Source organism: Jaculus jaculus, chromosome 4, assembly GCF_020740685.1.
Source record: "Jaculus jaculus isolate mJacJac1 chromosome 4, mJacJac1.mat.Y.cur, whole genome shotgun sequence".
Classification (NCBI taxonomy): domain Eukaryota; kingdom Metazoa; phylum Chordata; class Mammalia; order Rodentia; family Dipodidae; genus Jaculus; species Jaculus jaculus.
The window spans coordinates 77,163,299-77,182,418 of record NC_059105.1 but is presented as its reverse complement, the minus strand read 5'-3'; the positions used below and the strand labels follow the sequence as shown (position 1 = coordinate 77,182,418).

The following is a 19,120-nucleotide window of genomic DNA, read 5'->3' as shown; positions in this document are numbered from 1 at the left end:
GGTTTTCTAATGTTGGACATTTTCATATACTTGGTTATTTTTATGCCTTCTTTTGTTAAATATCTTTTTATGTCTAGTACTCATTTTAACTGTTTCATTTTTGCTTTATTGTTTTTACATTTTGGATATCAATCTCTAATCAGTTGGGTAGTTAGCATATATTTTCTCCTATTCTTTAGCCTTTCTCTGTGTTGCTTCCTTTGCTGTATGGATAGCTTTGTACTTTGTTGAAATCTGGCATGTCTATTTTGCTTTGTTTGGATCTTGTCCTTCTTAACTTACCAACTCCCTATAACCCCACTCCCGAAAATAATCTTCATCACTCATAAATTGGTCTTACAGATAGCTATATCATTTGAAGATCAGGGTTCCCCCCCCCCCCCAGTTCTTGGGATTTAAACGTAGTCTTGCACATGCCAGACAAGTGTTCTATTACTGAGCTATATCTTTAGCTCAAAGAATAAGTTTGAGGCTGGCTTTAAAAAGAAACTTAATTGCTAACTTAGTTCTGATACTATGGCTTTAATTTTCTGAGAATTCTTTTGAGTGCCTTAGGTGTTCAGCGAGGGCCTACTACCCTTCTAGTTTGATTTGACTATCTCTCATACTGTGTGAGCTCTGACAGTAGTTCAGGTAGGACATGAATGGTTCTTTGGCAGGCTTGAGGACTTTCGCCCTACATGTTTGCCCCTTACAATTCTTCAGTAGATCTGACAACATCTTATATAAGGGACTTGAGGATCCTCAGGCTTGGGTATCTGTGGGAGGTATGAGAATCAATCCACTGGGAGCACCAAAAGTTGACTTTTAGTTAGTCACTCCTCTAAAGTGAGTTCTTATTAAAAAAAACAAACAAAAACAAAAAAAAAAAAACAAAAACAAAAAACAACAGGCTTTTTTTTGTGTGTCTTCACACAGAGAAAAACAGATTCAATAGAATACAGTACCCTCATAAGTTGACCTGTTATCTCCACAATATTCTAAAATTTGCTTTGCTCTCAAAGTTCTAGAGATATTAGTTTTGCAGATATATTTTAACCTAACAAATTTAAAAAAAAAAATAGAAATCTACTTACAGCCAATCAACATGACACAAATTGAAAAGATTTTCTCCGAATTGGTGTTAGGAGACACATTTCCAAATCCTACACTGGTTAGACTGCTGAAGGTAAAATAAAGTGCTGTGACGTATTTGTCTTTAATAGATGGTCCAGAACTTGAGTCACTGTCATTGTAACGTTTCCCAATTTGTTGTCCTAAGGAATCCAACCATCCAATTTTGTCAGTCAGATATGGCCTTTCTACATTCCCAATTGCATACCAAATGCAAGCCAGCCAGTGAGCAATCAGAGCAAAGATGCACATTAAGAGCATCAGAACTGCAGCACCGTATTCTGAGTATCGATCCAGTTTCCTGGCCACTCGCACAAGACGTAGGAGTCGAGCAGTCTTCAAAAGACCAATTAAGGTTGTTGTCTGTGAAAGTAAATGTGTATGGTCAGAAACAGATGGTAAGGAAGACAAAATATGTTCATGTAAGGCAGTGTGGATGAAAGAAATGGAAGCTGAGAATGGCTTCATGCTTCCATTGTTTTAGGATTAGTTTTTCTCAAAATAATAAAAAAAGAGTTTTCAATCTATTTTGGAAAATTCTTTTCAATGTGCAGGGCAGGACACATTAACCTAGTATCTTTGCATGCAAGACTCATGACAGTGGGAGTCTATTTTGTTTAAGCTCTAGGCAAGTCCCTTGTTCATGTGTACTCAGAAATGCATTCATTCACCAAATAATATTTGAAGAACTGTTTACCTGTCAAGTGCCACACTCCAGGACAATAGGGTTGAGAAGAAATACTTTTAATAAATGTGATATTAGTTGATACACAAGGTGTCTTTTCTAATGAAGAGAACAAGGCCCACTATCTCCTCAGAAAGACTGAGAAATGTGATGATGACAGTTGACTGTGCAATGGAGTATATTGGAGTTGTGGCTTATGGCAAAGACCACAGGAAAGGAAGACCAAGAGCTTGTTGAGCAGACATTAAGTTATAAAAAAAAAAAAAAAAAAAAAAAAAAAAAACTGAATAATGAGAAGGGGTCAGTCAAAGTCAAACTCCTTCTTGTAACTGTGGGAACACTTCTTAGTTAACTGCATGTATGAATTACAATTTATATTTAAATACATTTTTCTTGTCAAATGTGTTAAATAAATAAATTGTTTCTTGAGAGCCTGTTGTTATTATAATTGTCTTTGGTTTTGGCGTATAATGTGTGTAACTAATTATGTGATTATTACTGACCAGGTAGCTAATGATAGGATACTTTTATATAATAATAGGATACTTTAGTATGGTTTGGACTTGAAATCTGATAAGCACAAATTACAAGTGCATGTCTTAGATTTCCAAAATAATGTCAACTATAAGTACTATATAATTCACAGGGCACATAATTATTCTATAGTTACATGGTATTTACCAATCAATTATCAAGTCATTTTATCTGTTTATTGTGTTTATTTTACAAAGTACATCCAACTGTGTTAAGAATACTCATATTTTAATTAAAGAAACAGCACATGAAATAACTAACATCTCCCTATCAATTACTATTGACTCAGTGAAAAAGGAACATTAAAAATACAGGAAAACTTTTCTCTAGAACATTATAGCAAATATTTTCTTTTCCTCTTATTGTTTCTTAGTGGTCACAAGTGAATGAGGACCCACAGTCTCTTGAATTCTGTAATAATAGAACAATCCAAATGCAGGAACAGTCTGTGTGGCAGGGGTAGGCTTATTATAACTAGATTGTGGTTTTGTTGATCATGAGTTATGTAGGGAGGTATTTTTTTTCCATTTCTAATCCTTTTACTATTTCCTAGATTGTAATAATAAGTAAAGATTTTTCTCTCAGATGCTTTTTCCCCTATTTTTTTTAAATAATAAAAATATTGTGCACTGGTTGTTATTTTGGGACATATTTTAAAATCATAAAAGCTCATTAGTTGCTAAACTGATTATTTTTATACAATGGATGCCCACAATGAAAATAAATCAGATAAAAAAGGAGTGAGCCATTTTATAGGAGGTTGAATTAAGGTACTTTGCTCATGATCTGTAGGAAGAGAGAAGTAAGGGATAAAATAAAAGTTTGCCATGGCTCTGTCTTATAGAAGCTACATAATATCAAAGCTGAGTTCATTTGTCTGATTGAAAAACATTTTGCTGTTTTCACTTATGTGTCACAGTAAAGGGAAGTTACTTGTACAATACTTTATTTTTAATACATTGGTCAAAATTATTTTTAATTTTAAAGGACTCTTATCATAAATGTATTTGTTTATGTTTTTTAGAGGGCAATGAATATCACCCAGTTTCAAATTTTAAAGACACATATCCACACCCATTATTAGTGACCAGAGATACTGTCTTACATTGAGGTAAGAGTTGGTTTTCTTCTCATAGTTATATATGAAATTATAATTTGGAAATATTTTATATAATGGACATGGGCTCAGAATGACAGACTATATCAAACATTAAATAGACATTCTTAAATCAAGCAATAGTCTCTCTTTATGCAAGTGGAATTCTTTATGAACAACTGAAATTTGGTAATTTATTAGTATTAAACTCTTTACTCAAGAATAAATTTGGCTATAGCTAAAATAAGAGTATTACCAGAAGAGAAAATTAAAGAATTAAAAAAATTCTTCTTTATTGTTGTAAGCATTTCCAAGAATCTTAAACTAAAATAATTTGTCTCAGAGGCTTATTCACAAGTATTTATCTATAGGTAACTGATAACAATTGTTCTTTTGTAAATGATGAAATATACATATGTGCAATTTTCCTTCATCTACAGAACTTATAAAATCAATCATTTTTGAAATATTCAGCATAATCTATCATTCTTTCCTATTTTGTCAAGAAGTATGTAGTTACAACTAGGAAGACAGTAATACCTTCCAAGTAATATATGTCATGACTCTAATTTCATCTTTGCTTTAAATTTCATTGCAGCTATTTCCTACATTGCTTCATACTTATATACATAGTTTTGTGAATTACAAAATACAGTTAGATAATGCCAAAATTAATTTATAGTGCTTCATTTAGCTATGTCAATATTTCCAAGAAAATACTCAAACCATCAAAGACTATAGGTTGAATATGTGCATAACCTTAGGGAATTATACAGTTTGCCATTTCTTTATTCATACCAAACTTTGATTATTTACAACAACAATGGCTTTAAAATTTGTTTATCATTTACTTATTTGATAAAGATGGAGAAAAAGAGGGGAAGAGAAAGACAGGGAAAAAGAGAGGGAGATAATGGGCATGCCAGGGCCTTTAACCTTTGCAGACCAATACCAGATGCATGTGCCACTCTGTGCATCTGGCTTATATGGGTCCTGGGGAAGTGAAATGGGTCTTTTGGCCTCACAGGCTAGTGCTTTAAGAGCTACACCATCTCTCCAGGCCCCAACTATGACTTTTAAAGAGATTTTATAACTTCACTGAGAAATTTCTTCCCATATTTAACAATCTTGCTATAGTTTTTAGATTTTCCTTTATAGCTAATATTCTATTGAAATGAAATTTGAATTTACTTTCTCCTTTATTATAGTACCATGGAAAACTGGTTATCAAATTATTGTAAACCTTAATATGTAAATTTTACATCAAATAAATATGATTGCTATACCTTTTCATTTGATTTGGTCCTGATGAGCATCATATTTTATGACAGCTCTATCAATATGTAGTTAATCAGATAGAAAGGATGAGACAGTTATCAACTTAAAACAAAACAATTTATTCAACTGGTTAACCTAGGTCTCGTGCTACAGAATTTTGAAGACAAGAGCAAAGTTCCAAAAAACACTCAATTGAAACTTTTATGTAGTACAAGTCAAAGACAAGAGAAAGAAATTACTTCTTTACTATATGCATCTCAACATTCACACATTGTCAAAATAATCCTTAATTTAAAATAGAACTTGAATAGGTTGCATTTTATCAAGTAAGTTCTTATAAACTAATGCCACATTCAGAAAGAATAGCTCAGAAGATGATCAGAATTTCTATATAGAGGAATAATAAGATTTTCCTTATATTCATCACACAATTCATCTGTCAGTCTAATTTGTAAATCAAATTAATGTGAACAGAAATCCTTCTTTTCTGATAGAATTTTCCTTCAACAAAGCCTATAGTTTACTTTTGAAAGATCTTTCATATTTAGAATTCATTAAAAAATAGTAAGGTGAGAAAGAAGAAAGGTCAACTAAGAAAGTATTTGATGACAGGAATATTAGTTTCCAGAGGAGGAAGGAACTAATGAACCATGTTACTAAGCAGAGCTCACTGAGTACTGTTAATATATCATAAACTAAAATTTGTCACAGATAAGCTATATAAGGGAAAATTTGAAACAGATCATCAAGGTTGACTTTCTGGAAACAAACAAAATGTTATTGTTCTTTTGCACCAGTAATACTGGGTTATTTGCTATTAGTAGTGTCATGTTTCATGATGTAAAAAGTTAGGAAATACAGAAGTATTTCCCTCTCTGGGTAGTATTAAAGATATCCACAGCACAGGTAAGCCCAGAAATTGCCAGTAGTCACATTCTTCAAAGTTTATAATATAAAAGTATTATTATTGTGAAAACATGAGCCATTATATTGTCATGTTTTTCTCTCATTACCAATATAGGTTTTACATACAAAATAATATGGTTTCAATTTTTCTCTTTAGAGTTGAATATAAGAAATAAAAGTGTTTTAGTGGTTTAACATCCAGGATAATTAACTGTTAAGAAAGACAGTAATATAAATACAAAAGTATTTTAAGCTAATTGATAATGCTAATGCATAGAAGGAAACATTTGAATAATTCAGTTAAAATTAAGCAAGTTTGAAATTATTCCTCTTAATAATTAGTAGACATTCACTTCCTCAGTTATTTACTATGCATTTTTGCATTCACTATAGAAATGCTCATCTATGAGCACATGTAATCTTTTCCCTAGACATTTTTATGACATATGGGCTACCACCGCTATGTGCCACAGCAAACACAATTGAAGTTTCAAAGCTGTCATGCAGAACTTCCATATTGGAACCTCCAGGTTTTTGAAAAAGTCTTGCTATATAGCATAGACTGGCCTCCTTGTCCCAGGAGCTGAGATTACAGGCAAGTGACAACATGCCCAGCCTCAAAATGCTTTTTAAAAATACACACAGAAATTGGTACACAGTCCTGGTGAAAAGAAGTAGCACTGATTCACACCATCCACAGATAGGATTATATCTCATTTTTGACTTATAGATTCTCTTTTCTTCTACACAGAAGTATATCTCTCAGGTTGCTTATGGAGTATCTGGTTCACCTATAAGTCATCTATAACAGTAGACTAACAAATATTTCAAAAGTTAAGGTAGTCAAAACAAGATTTTTGGGCTGGAGAGATGGCTGAGTGGTTAAATGCTTGCCTGTGAAGCCTAAGGACCTCAGTTTGAGACTCAATTCCCCAGGATCCACGTTAGCCAGATGCACAAAGGGGTGCATGTGTATGGAGTTTGTTTGCAGTGGCTGGAGGCCCTGATGTGCCCATTCTCACTCTATCTAATTGCTTTTTCTCTCTGTGTCTGTCTGTGTCAAATAAATAACTAAATAAAAATATTTTTAAAACAACAAACAAACAAGATTCCCCCTCCAAAACATACATTTTTCTTCCCAGGTTGTTACCATCTGATTAAAGACATTATGATCTATAAAAGTTGCCTAAAAATCCCCCCAATTAAGCTGCTTATGGCAGCCAGAAGAGGATGTTGGCTATCCTCTTTCACTTTTCCTATGCCCTATATCCCTGCTGCAGTTTCTCATTGAACCTGGAGCTCACTGTGTTTTGATTAAACTATCTAACCAGCTAATGTCAAAAGTCCTGTCTCTTCTAACTCAGGGTTGGGGCTACAGGTGTGCACAACCATGCTAGCTTTTTACCTTGGTACAGGGGATTGGACTCAGGTCTTCATGTTTGTACAGCAAGTAAACTTACCTAGTGAGCCATCTCCCTGGCAACCGTATGTAATTTTTTGTTGTTGCTATTGTTTTGAGGTAAGGTCTTGCTTTAGCTCATTATGACCTGGAATTCACTATGTTGTCTCAAGGTGGCCTGGAATTTACAGTACTCCTCCTACCTCAGCCTCGGAATGCTAGGATTAATGGTGTCTGCCACTATGCCTGGCTGATATGTAAATTTTTACGGTTAGTTATTAGGAAAGAGGTATGCTCATCCAAAGAGATGCAGAGGAAAAGAGAAATAAGCTTGGTAGGCAATAACATGTATCTAGAACTGGACTAGTCTTTTTCATAAAATGCTGATTTTTAAAACAAAAGCTTACTTCTCGGTGTTTCACAAAGAAGGGAAATAAAACCTTAAAAATGTTAAATAATTCCAAGTAAATAGCATAGAGAAGAAGCAAACCTGGGTCTTTCTGACTCTAAAGCAATGTCTTTCCATATTGCACCACATCTTAACTATTATGAGAAGTGATTTTAGAATTTATTTCATGAAATTACTCGGGAACTCAGGACTGACACTGCTTTTTCTGATACAAACTGCAACTTACCCTTGGTTCTTCATTGCAAAGGTGATCTGGACATCCTCTTTCCCACAAGAATTTCTTCCTACATTGTTGACAATAACTTAAGTTTCTCTTGTTTCAAAGAAAGCCTTTTGATCTAGTGATTATCTGAATCACACATTTTAATGGAATTTAAAAAAATTTAAAATTGTCCAGAAATTTAAGTAAAACTAATCTTGTAATTATTCTAGAAAGTCAAAAAGTCCAATTTTGAACCTATTGATTCCTTTGGCAGAGGAGGGTCCTCTGGTCCTGAATCCTTCAGTGTCTATGGAGCACCTATCTGTTAAGATTGTCCTTTTGTGGAAAAATTACAAATTAACAAAAGAAACAAAAGATGATGAGAAGTTTTTTTGGACAGAAAAGGATACTGAATTTTAAAAATGCAGCACATTGAGTTGAACTAGTTTTCAGCTGACTATCTTAAAACACCTTTAATAAGTTCGGTAAATCAGTCATAGAACCCAGCAAATTCATGTGTAATAATATTTATGATAATTAAAGGAAAGGGACTTTAGGAGACTTTTTTTTGGATCAAACAGTCCTTTAAAGATTAGATTATAGTTTCAGACTCTCTATTCAGAAAATGCATCAGTATACACACACTTCTACTTCCTTAAGTTTTCCAGTTTATACTGTATAGAGACAAGCAATAAGTATTTTCCAAAATGGTTGATACTGAAGTGAAATAGTGTGACCATTTCAAAAAGTGCTCTCTTCTCCATAGTGTAAAGAAAACCAGGTCCCTCCTTTCTCAAGTCCCAGTAATAACTTAGACATCTTTAATGTTTGAGAGTTTTGCAACTATGAATTTAAAGGTTTTACCTACTAGGGAGATACTGTATGCTGTATAGTACTTGTTTCAAAATTTAATTTGATGGTTAAAGAGAATATTTTGTATTTCTTGCAAAGTATAAAAATTACAGTATTTGTATGAAAAAGTGACTCAATTTCATTTTATAGCATTTCCAGGTGAAAATGAATTTCATCTGTGAGATATTGAAAGTTTATAAAGAAATTGCTTTCTTGCAGTTAAAGTGGATTTACTATTACAATTTTAATCTTTCAGAAAAATAAGACTCTTAAGCAGCTCTTACCTCATCAGAACCTGACCCAAAGATGAGCAAGTCAAAAGGAATAGCGGCAACCATGTCGATCAGGAACCAGCCTTTGAAGTAGTGGATGGCTATCTTGGCAGGGTCACTTACCACTTCTTCATTCTGATTTACATAGGTTGTTCTGAAGTTTATGAGAATGTCTATAATAAACATAATATCCACAATCAAGTCTACCACATTCAAAGGGCTACAAGAATAGCCACATTCTCGCCTTTTCTGTTCTTCTCTGTCATTGAGGAGAAAGGCTGCAGAGTAGGGAGTGAATATAGCAGTGTAAATGACCAAGAGCAAAATGAGCCAATCCCAGACTGCTTTGAAGGGGCTGTAGTGCAATATTGTAAACTTGTTGATGCGTGGTGTCTGCAGTTTATATTCTGGCAGGACGTCTGCTCCCAAAGAAAGAACCTGTATGTAGGCAAGAAAAGCATACACTACATAAAAATGTCATTTCCTAATCTGGAAGGTATACACACACACACACACACACACACACATACACACACATATATATAATTATACAGCATAATCTATCAGAAAATATTCATATTGCTTTGAAGTATGTATGAAAACTCTCATACATTTACATGAATCCATATATTTATATAAATACATATTTTGTAATATAGTTGGCTTATGAAACCTTAATAGCATTTCTTGATAAGTATGTTTTTCACTGAAAAATAATGAACACTATTCTTGAGATACTGAGAAATGGTTGTTTCTGAAACAAAGTACATGAATTATTTCAGAAAATCATAACTCAGTTTTGGCACTTGAGTAATAAACCGCTTTCATACTTAGCATAGGTTGGCTATAATAGAAGCATACTTTGATCTATACTTTGGTTTGACTTACCCATGTTTGATCCATAAATAAATCTCAATAAATCAATTGAATGATAATATATTAATATAATTATTCAAATACTTAATTAAACATCATTTCCTCCTATAACTTATTGTTAATACAGAAGGAAGCAAATGAGATTAATGTACAAAACAGTCCTTTTTACAAGGTATTTCATATTCTAGGATAATATACATCAATAAAAACTCATGAGAGTTATAGAATCATGAAAGGACTGTGCTACAGAAAAAGTTCAGATATTGATTTAGAATTTCCAGATTCTTATAGAGGTGCATGAAATACTAAGATTTGTTATATAATTTATTAACAAAAACCATAGGTCAACTAAAACAATTTACCTCCTTGAGTTCTAGTTTATCTGGAGTAAGTAAGTTAATTATTTTGTGAGTTTTAAGAAGTTTCAAAAACCAAAAGTTAGAACAAAAATATTTTAACTATAAGATGTGCCATATAGAAGAATTATGTTTAAAGGACATAAGTTTCATCTATTAAGTTTTCTTAGCCTAGATTCTTTTAAGCAGAAAATGTATTATTGGTTTTCCAGCATGGATCTTAGATAATCTGCTGGATAGTTAAATGGTACTCTATGTTTTTGGTAGTTGTATCCACTTTGAATTTATCTTGAGAATAATAATGCACTAACTAAGGCAAACTTCAATATTAAATTTATATTACTGTTATATCCAATACTTTATTTCACATGTAAATTACTATGACTATATTTTAACAAATTTGAAAAGTTAATCCATAAATAAGACGTGACATGACTTCTTTTTTTTTTTTTTTTTTTTGAGGTAGGGTCTCATTCTAGCTCAGGCTGACCTGGAATTCACTATGTAGTCTCAGGGTGGCCTTGAACTCAAGGTAATCCTCCCACCTCTGCCTGCCAAGTGCTGTGATTAAAGGTGTGCACCACCAAGCCTGGCATGAGATGACTTTTAAATGTAAATTTAAGATAAGCAAGTTTGGTTTTTTTTACATAACAATTAAACCAATTTAAAGGGTTTTGAAAAACTAATAAATGTTATGACCTGATCATTTGGCCAGCTCAGTGTATATCTGAATCAAGTATCTGTAGAGTTCAGACTTTATTTTAAGCCATTGTGGAAAAATGATAGGAATTAAGTACTAGCATCAGGTACACATAAGAAAAGTAATTGTATCACTTAAAACTGCTAAAAATCTCAGAATTTAAGATATACAAATATATAAGCATTTAACTTTCAAACCCAAATGGTAAAAAAAAAAAATATTTAATTAGTTTTCACTTGAAGAGTACTAATTAGTGTACTTGTATTCCCTTTGAATTTAGCATAGACAACAAGTGAATGACAGCTTTGTCTGAAAGAATGGTTCATTGCTTAAGCTATTGTTATATTCATTTCTCAAAATCCAGGGCCTACTCAACTTACACAAAGTGAAATCTAAAATATTATTTGTCCTTTAGCCATCATGTAAAATATGTATCCATCACATTCTCCCAGCTCTCATAAAAAGTGCACATGATCCTCCAAAGAGAATAACAACATTCCCCATATGTGGCGAACTGGTAGAAATAGAAACAAAAATGTCTACAGTATCTCGAACTTTCACTGAGATGGCAAGTTCCATACATACATTTGACATCTGCTGGTCCACTGTGATCAGAGTTAGAGACTAACAAATGGGGACATCACTGTTTCTGACAACATGGAGTGGAGGCCATGTAGGGAAACAGATGCACAGGAAAATGGGGACCTTGTTGATGTCCACTTGTCCCCAGTATCTGAGGCTGTGGGGGATGGGCTCCTCATAGAAGACTTTTAGGAAAAGATGGAAGCTGTGTTGAGATGCTGAGAACTTAAAAATGAATGTTGTAGGGACATGCATGAGTTTGAAAGGGTGGAACTGTATGAGGAGGGGAGAAAATCAACAAAGTTAAAGAAGCATAAAATAATATGTGATTTTTTTTATTTTTTATTTTTTTAAATTTTTATTTATTTGAGAGTGACAGACACAGAGAGAAAGACAGATAGAGGGAGAGAGAGAGAATGGGCGCACCAGGGCTTCCAGCCTCTGCAAATGAACTCCAGACGCGTGCGCCCCCTTGTGCATCTGGCTAACGTGGGACCTGGGGAACCGAGCTTCGAACCGGGGTCCTTAGGCTTCACAGGCAAGCACTTAACCGCTAAGCAATCTCTCCAGCCCAATATGTGATATTTTGAGGAATTGTAAGAAAACTTCATTTTTGCAGCAGGATAAAAATGTAAGATAAATAGTAATGGAGGATAGCAATGGGGAGGGTATGGGCCAGACTAAATGGGACATGTTAGAGACTTTAGGCATTAAGTTTTAGGTTAAGCCTTTTCATACTTAGTGATACTTAAGAGCTTTTTAAAAAGAAATATATTTATTTTAAAATCTGTGAGATTTATATTCCTAATTATAATTCTTACAGATGAAGTAGTTAAAATTGCTTGGATTTCACAATATGGCTGTTATGGGTTAATTTGTAAACATCCTAAATACATGTCTGAGTCCTAATCCTTTGTACCTGTGAATGTGACCTTATTTGGAAATAAGGCTAATACAGGTTTAATCAAGTCAAATTGAGTTCATAATGGTTTGGATTAGGCCTGTGATGGATTATATTAATTGCCAACTTGACGGTATCTGGAATTATCTAGAAAATTATCCTCTAGGCATGTTTTTGAGGGATGATCTAGTTTAGGTTAGCCTCTGTGCATGCCTGTGAGGGGTTAACTTAATATGGTTAATTGAATTGGGGAGACTCAACAGCAGCACATTCCGTGGGCTGAGTTCCTTGACTGGACAGAAAGGAGAGAACTGGCTGAGCACCAGCACGCATCCCTCTCTGCTCCTATGCTGTGCCGAGCGTGACCAGCTGCCTCAAGCTCCTGCTGCCATGTCTTCCTTGCCATGATGGACAACAGCTATAAACTGAAATAAGGCCCTTTTTTAATTGCTTCTAGTCTGATGTTTTGTTCCACTAGTGAGAAAGTAACTAACACAAGGCCTGAATCTAATACACGATGTTCTTATAAAAAAAGAGGTTTATATGTAAAGACATAAAGACATACAGGGAGAATCCCACAAAACAATGGAGGTAGATATAGCTACAGGCTAAGAAATGACAAATGTCAAAGCTTCTTATACCTAAAAGGGGCACATAACACATTTTTTCCACTCTATCTGGAGGTAGCCTGTTGGGCCCTCAAAGGCCCAGGCATGAGGCCTAGTGGAACTTCCTGAGCCTAGCTAAAGTTTGGTGACCTGTCTCTGGCCAGCTATGACTCAGCAAGATGCCTAATGGCTTCTGGCCTGCTACCTCCCTGTGGCAATTATAATTACCATTTCAATAGTTAAAGTTTACTATTGGCCCTTACCTCTTCCCCCATCCCAAAATCCCCACCTTCGTCCCCAACATAATATAGGCAACTGCTCAGAGTAATAAAGCGAGTTGTTTCTGCGAGTTCCTGCATTGAAAAGACTCCCAATTCAGTGTGGTCTTTCTCCGGTGGCCAGGAGAGGTTTCTGAGTCGTCCGATGCTCATCATCCCCTCAACCCCTAGGGAGGAACCAGCAGGCCTGGTCCTTCCCTTGGCACTACTTGACTGGGAAGGAGCCCAGCATCTGGCGCCCAACATGGGGCTCTGGGACCCCGACAGACTAGTGTACTCCATGAGAGGCAGTTGTTGAGGAGGTAATTGGTGTATGTGGGTGAGCATACCCTCATGAGCTATGAGGCAGTCTTCATATTTAGTGCACTAAACTTTGCTTCTATAACCTGTACTTACTTGTTGACATCTCTTTGTTCCCTTTCTCTTCCCCTTCCCCTTCGGTTCGCTGGCAGCTTTTGTATTTCTAAAGGCTTGTGCTTCTCTCTCTTTCTGCTTGGGTTTGTGAAGGCAGGCCAGCTTTTTCTGTCATTATGGAACTTCCCCTGGATCTGTAAGCTTCAATAAATATTCCTTCCTCCATAACTTTACCTGGTCTGGAAGTTTATCTCAGCAAACCTAAAGCTGTCTAATGAGCTGAGATGAACCTGACCATGTGGATGTTAATCTATTGGAACCTTTGCTTTAAAAAAATAGACATAAACTTGGTACTTACAATTAAATGTGTCTTCTGGAGTGGTAAGCCAAATTTTATGGACTATTCAGAGGAAAGTTTAAAAATTCTAAGTACAGACAGCATTAAACTTTGAGGCTTAGCTTATAAGCTTTCTAAGAGGAAAGAAAGACTATGGGGAACTTTGTTGGAACTGAAATACTGGCATAAGGGCTGGCTACATCCTGCTGCCCAGGCCCAAAAAGAGTTTAATCAAGGTTAAATTTGTAATAGACTGATATGCTTAGCTAGAGATATTAAATTAAAGTATTTAAGATTTGTTTTTTCTTTGTTTTAGTTTTTAGTTTTTCGAGGTAGGATTTTACTCTAGCCCAAGCTGACCTGAAATTCCCTATGGAACTTCAGGGTGGCCTAAAACTCATAGTAATCCTCCTACCTCCACCTCCCAAGTGCTGGGATTAAAGGTGTACACCACCATGCCTGGCTGAGACTTAAGATTTTAAGTTAAAAAACCACAAGCAAGTTAAAATTACAGGCACTGAGACAAATTTTAGGTTATGATAGTTCAATTTACATTGTTTTAGTCTTTCCTTGCTATGCCTTATACCAGTTAGAAATGTTTATTCTGTGCCTTTATACATTAGAAGTGTTTAACTTGTTTAATTTTACAAATCTCAATATCTTAAATTGGTCAAGACTGTGGAGACCTTTAAAATTAAACTGAGAACAATTTATAATATATGATAATTATAAATCTACTGGGAGCCAGGGGCAGAATTTGGTAATTTAAATAGATGGACCCCTCCTGGCAGCTTGTGGTTGACCCTTCCCTACTGGGAAATAGTGGGCAATCCACCTTCTAGGAGACTGCCACATGGCCCCCTTGGACTGATCCAGGTGGGGACAGGGGAGACATCCGCCATCTCGTGGTGACTGGGCTCAATGGCCTTTTTCTGTGCCTACTGGGCATTGGCACATGCTGAAAAAAAAGAAATCTAAACATGCCATTAATTAAATGCTTCAATGTTTCACCACTCTTGGGCTGCCTGATCAAATTAAAACAAATAATGGCCCCTACTTTGAAAGCAAGGCCTTTATAGATTTTCTCCAGACCTGAAAAATCTCACATTCCATAGGCATCCCATACAACCTGGGGCCAGGCTATTATTAAAAGATATAATCATGGGCTGGAGAGAAGGCTTAGTGGTTAAGCGCTTGCCTGTGAAGCCTAAGGACCCAGGTTCAAGGCTCAACTCCCCAGGACCCATGTTAGCCAGATGCACAAGGGGGCACACGCGTCTGGAATTCATTTACAATAGCTAAAGGCCCTGACATACCCGTTCTCTGTCCCTCTCTCTATCTGCCTCTTTCTCTGTCTGTTGCTTTCAAATAAATAAATAGAAATATTTTAAAAAATATGTAATCAAACTCTCAAATCTCAATTACAAAAACAAAAGGGGGAATCCTTACCCCCACACGACCAACTAAAAAGGGCCTTATTTACCCTAAATATTTTAATTTTTTCTAACAATTTATAGTGTGTGATGGCTATTGGGCTCCAGGGGCAAAATGTGATAATTTAAATAAATGGCCCCAATATATTCAATTGTTTATCTTAAGGTGTGATGGTGGGTTTCAGATTTCAATATAAAGATATACAAAGTGTGCCTAACAGGAGTTCCTAAAATGTACTGTGGCTTTTGGCTTTAGGCTTGTACTTTTAATGTCTAACTATCCTTCATACTCACAGCTTTAAAGTAGTTCCTAAGAAAGTTCAAACTATACCTCCCCTTAAGATCTTGGGCTTGATCCTTACCATAGATACATACATAGATACCTGTTAGATACTCTATATACTAGGGTTAAAAGTTAAAACTCGTTTGGAATGTCATATAGATTTTCAATGGATTTGTGTTACTTCTAAAAAATATATAATAACAACTAACAGCGTTGGGAAAATACATTTAAGCGATATTTGGCACAACGATAATATTTCCTTAGATCTAATTCAGTTACATTCAGAGATTTTGTCTTTACAAAATAATCAGCTTATTTTTGATACAGCTAAAACTGCTGATGACTTAATATCTACTTTTAAGTCTGCCTTGCCTAGAGGAAATTCTGTCACTTCTTGGATAGGAAACTTTACTACTACAGGTGTTTGTCTTTTACTCATTCTGTGTCTGCTGCCCATACTCGTTAAATGCCTTTTAAGATCCTTTATGGATATCCATACAGAAATACATGGGATACAGCTACAGACCCGACCCCAGCTTCCTGAGACATTATCTTAAAGCCCCTGCAGAGGCTGATAGTAAAAGACGGGTAAGATTCTCTTGAGTTAGGTCAACCTAAGACAGGGCATGAATGATGGAATTCACGTACCGATGATGGGTAAGGCCTAAATATCGTAAAGAACAACCTAAGACAGACATAGTCTTTCTGCACCGAGGCCTGGAGGGGCCCAGTTCATAAAAAATAAACAAAAAAGGGGGAATTGTCTGGAGCCATTTTGGCTGGACTTGTATCCATAGCTCTGGCCATTTGATAAAAAGGCTTTAGCAAGACATTAGCACTTACATGTAAGCAAGATTATATATATTCAGTGTTGGAAGCCATTTGGCTGGCCTTAATAGTCTTTTGTACTGAGAAGTAATTAAAATACAAATCTCTGTTAACAGAAAGGAGTTTTTTGACAGAAACTTGTGTGAAGCTCATAAAATTTTTGTCCATGGGAAAACTTTGTTTAAAAAAAAAAAAAAGACCCATTTGGGTATCAGCGAGAGACCTAAAATATTTTCCCAACAAGGAGACACTGACAATCACTTCCAGGGAGTGTCCCGCCCCTGAGGACTCTTCCTAAAATGGTCCTTCACCCTGCTAAACTAAATAACTCCCTCCCTTATAGATGATTACTGGCTTTGCCTCCGATCTGGGCCTCTCTGGCTGCTTATAGTACAATTGCCCATACGACCTTAAAAAAACTGCTCAGCCACCTTCCCCATCCCTGTCCAGCTTTTCCCAATGTTTCCTCTGGGCATTTGGGCCCTGCCTTCCCCTAATAATTCCTGTATAGATGTGGGATACATTCATCCTTCCTTCTGTATTTTTAACACAATTGAGCCCAATGCTCAATGCTGCCCGCTTTCTGGAATGGTTTATGTTTGTGGAGGCAAGATGGCCAATAACTTTCTGCCCAGCAATTGGACGGGCCTTTGTGTGCCAACCACCTTAATCCCAGATGTAGATATCATTTCTAGAAGCTAGATTCCCTGGTGGAGGTACTCCTACAAAACAGGAGAGGACTAGACCTACTAATGGCCGAAAAGGGAGGCGTATATTTGTTTTTACAGGAAAAATGCAGCTTTTACGCCAATAAATCAGGAATCGTCCAGTACAAGATTAAGAGCCTCCAGGAAGACTTGGAGAGGAGGCAATGGGTCCTCCAGGATGACCCGCTGCAGACAGGCTTACATGACTTCTTACCTTACCTCCTCCCTCTACTTGGACCCCTCCACCTCCTTCTCCTTCCTCTCCTCCTTGTTTATTCACCGGCAGCTAGAGGCAATACCACAGGCTGGAAACTCAGGAATTAAGTTCCTCAGATGACCCACTGCCACCTCCCCTGCCCTCCATGTGACCAATGACGGGTAAGTCCCCAGAGGGGTACAACCTAAGACAGGGCATGGAGTGGGTTCTCAGTGAGCTAAACACCTGGTACTCAATGATGGGTAAGATCCCCAGAGGGGGACAACCTAAGACAGGGGCCATGGTGACTAATGCTCTTACAAAAACAAAAGGGGGAGATGTTGGGCCCTCAACGGCCCAGGCATGAGGCCTGGCAGAACTTCCTGAGCCTAGCTAAAGTTTGTTGACCTGTCTCTGGCCTGCTCTGACTCAGCAAGACACCTAATGGCTTCTGGCCTGCTACCTCTGTGTGGCAATTGTAATTACCATTTCAATAGTTAAAGTTTACTATTGGCCCTTACCTCTGCCCCATCCCAAAATCCCTGCCTTCGTCCCCAACATGATATAGGCAACTGCTCAGAGTAATAAAGCGAGTTGTTTCTGCGAGTTCCTGCATTGAAAAGACTCCCGACTCACAGTGGTTTTTCTCCGGTGGCCAGGAGAGGTTTCTGAGTCGTCCGGCGCTCGTCATCCCCTCAACCCCTAGGGAGGAACCAGCAGGCCTGGTCCTTCCCTTGGCACTACCTGAGCGGGAAGGAGCCCGGCAGTAGCCACCTTGCCAACACCCTAATTTGGATCTTACAGAACCAAGATTTGGGAGAAAATAAAATTTCATTATTTCAAGTTACTCAGTTTATGATATTTTATTACCTGTAGCATTAGGAAACTAACAAAATGGAGGGAAAACCAGATGAATTATAAAATACTTGAATTCAGTGAATGATTCAAAGCTATTGTCATTAATTAAGTATTTGGTAACTATACAGAAAGAATAAACCAAGTGCTACTTTTTATGATGCAATAGAATAGGTAAACTAGGTTTTCAGTTTTATTTCTCAGCTCAATACCTGATTGAAAAATATGAATTAAAATAAAATAGTGTTACAATGTTCAAAGATGTAGTTGCTATTTCAGTATAATCCAACATAAGTCTTAAGGCACAAACTGCTCTTGTGGGGCTTTCAATATCAATTTAAATGGTATTAGTTGATACTTCTATAAAAAGTTTTATTTACTTAAAGTTAACTTTTAAGCTTTAGGGAACTATTGAAGTCTGCACTAAATGATTAATCCAATCATCTCTGACACTGGGTTTAGAAGGATATTTTACTTATTATATTGTGATATACATACTTGTATAGAACTATTGCATCCTTTTATTTACAGTAGATCTTGTTTTGGTTATAAATTGTTAGTAATTGGTGTGGTACCAAACGTTACAGTTTAGGTTCTTTTGACTTCTGCCTGGTTCCACATGTATTATATTATCATCCAACTATCATTTGACTTTTACTGATCAGATTATTTATACATTATACTTTAGTACTATGATGTCTCACTATAAATTTAAATATATTCTTGGACATCAAAATCAGGTAGGTGGAAATTCTGAGCTACTAGTTAATCATTTTCCTGATTCAGACAAATATTTCATTACATTAAAATTTTCACTAATAGCGGAATTTATGAGAGTTTTCTAAAAGAACTCGGGTCTTTGGGAATATTTCTTTTCATGAATATCAGTTTGAGAACTGTTAAATGTTAAATTCAAGGTGGCCATATATGGCTTTGATGAACGTATCTGATAATATAGTGTTTGCAAAAATCAAAGCATATCAGAGCTCAGTGAGGATTTCAGTATTTCAAGAAATATATAAGAGACAGCAGTAGAGACTAGGCATCAGAAAAAGATAGGACACGACACACCTGAGAAGT

At 36.0% G+C, this 19,120-nt stretch overlaps 1 protein-coding gene across 5 annotated transcripts in view; it reads right to left on the bottom strand.

Annotated features, from left to right (window-relative positions):
- The window catches only part of Kcnh7 (potassium voltage-gated channel subfamily H member 7), a 461,887-nt gene that overhangs the window by 62,146 nt on the left and 380,621 nt on the right, over nt 1–19,120 (bottom strand). For all 5 annotated transcript variants that reach the window (XM_045147424.1, XM_045147428.1, XM_045147426.1 and 2 more), the window contains 2 exons: nt 8,759–9,184; nt 1,077–1,476 (listed from right to left, as the gene is read on the bottom strand). In XM_045147424.1, the coding sequence (XP_045003359.1) occupies nt 1,077–1,476; nt 8,759–9,184 (826 nt within the window). The remainder of the gene's footprint in view (nt 1–1,076; nt 1,477–8,758; nt 9,185–19,120) is intronic.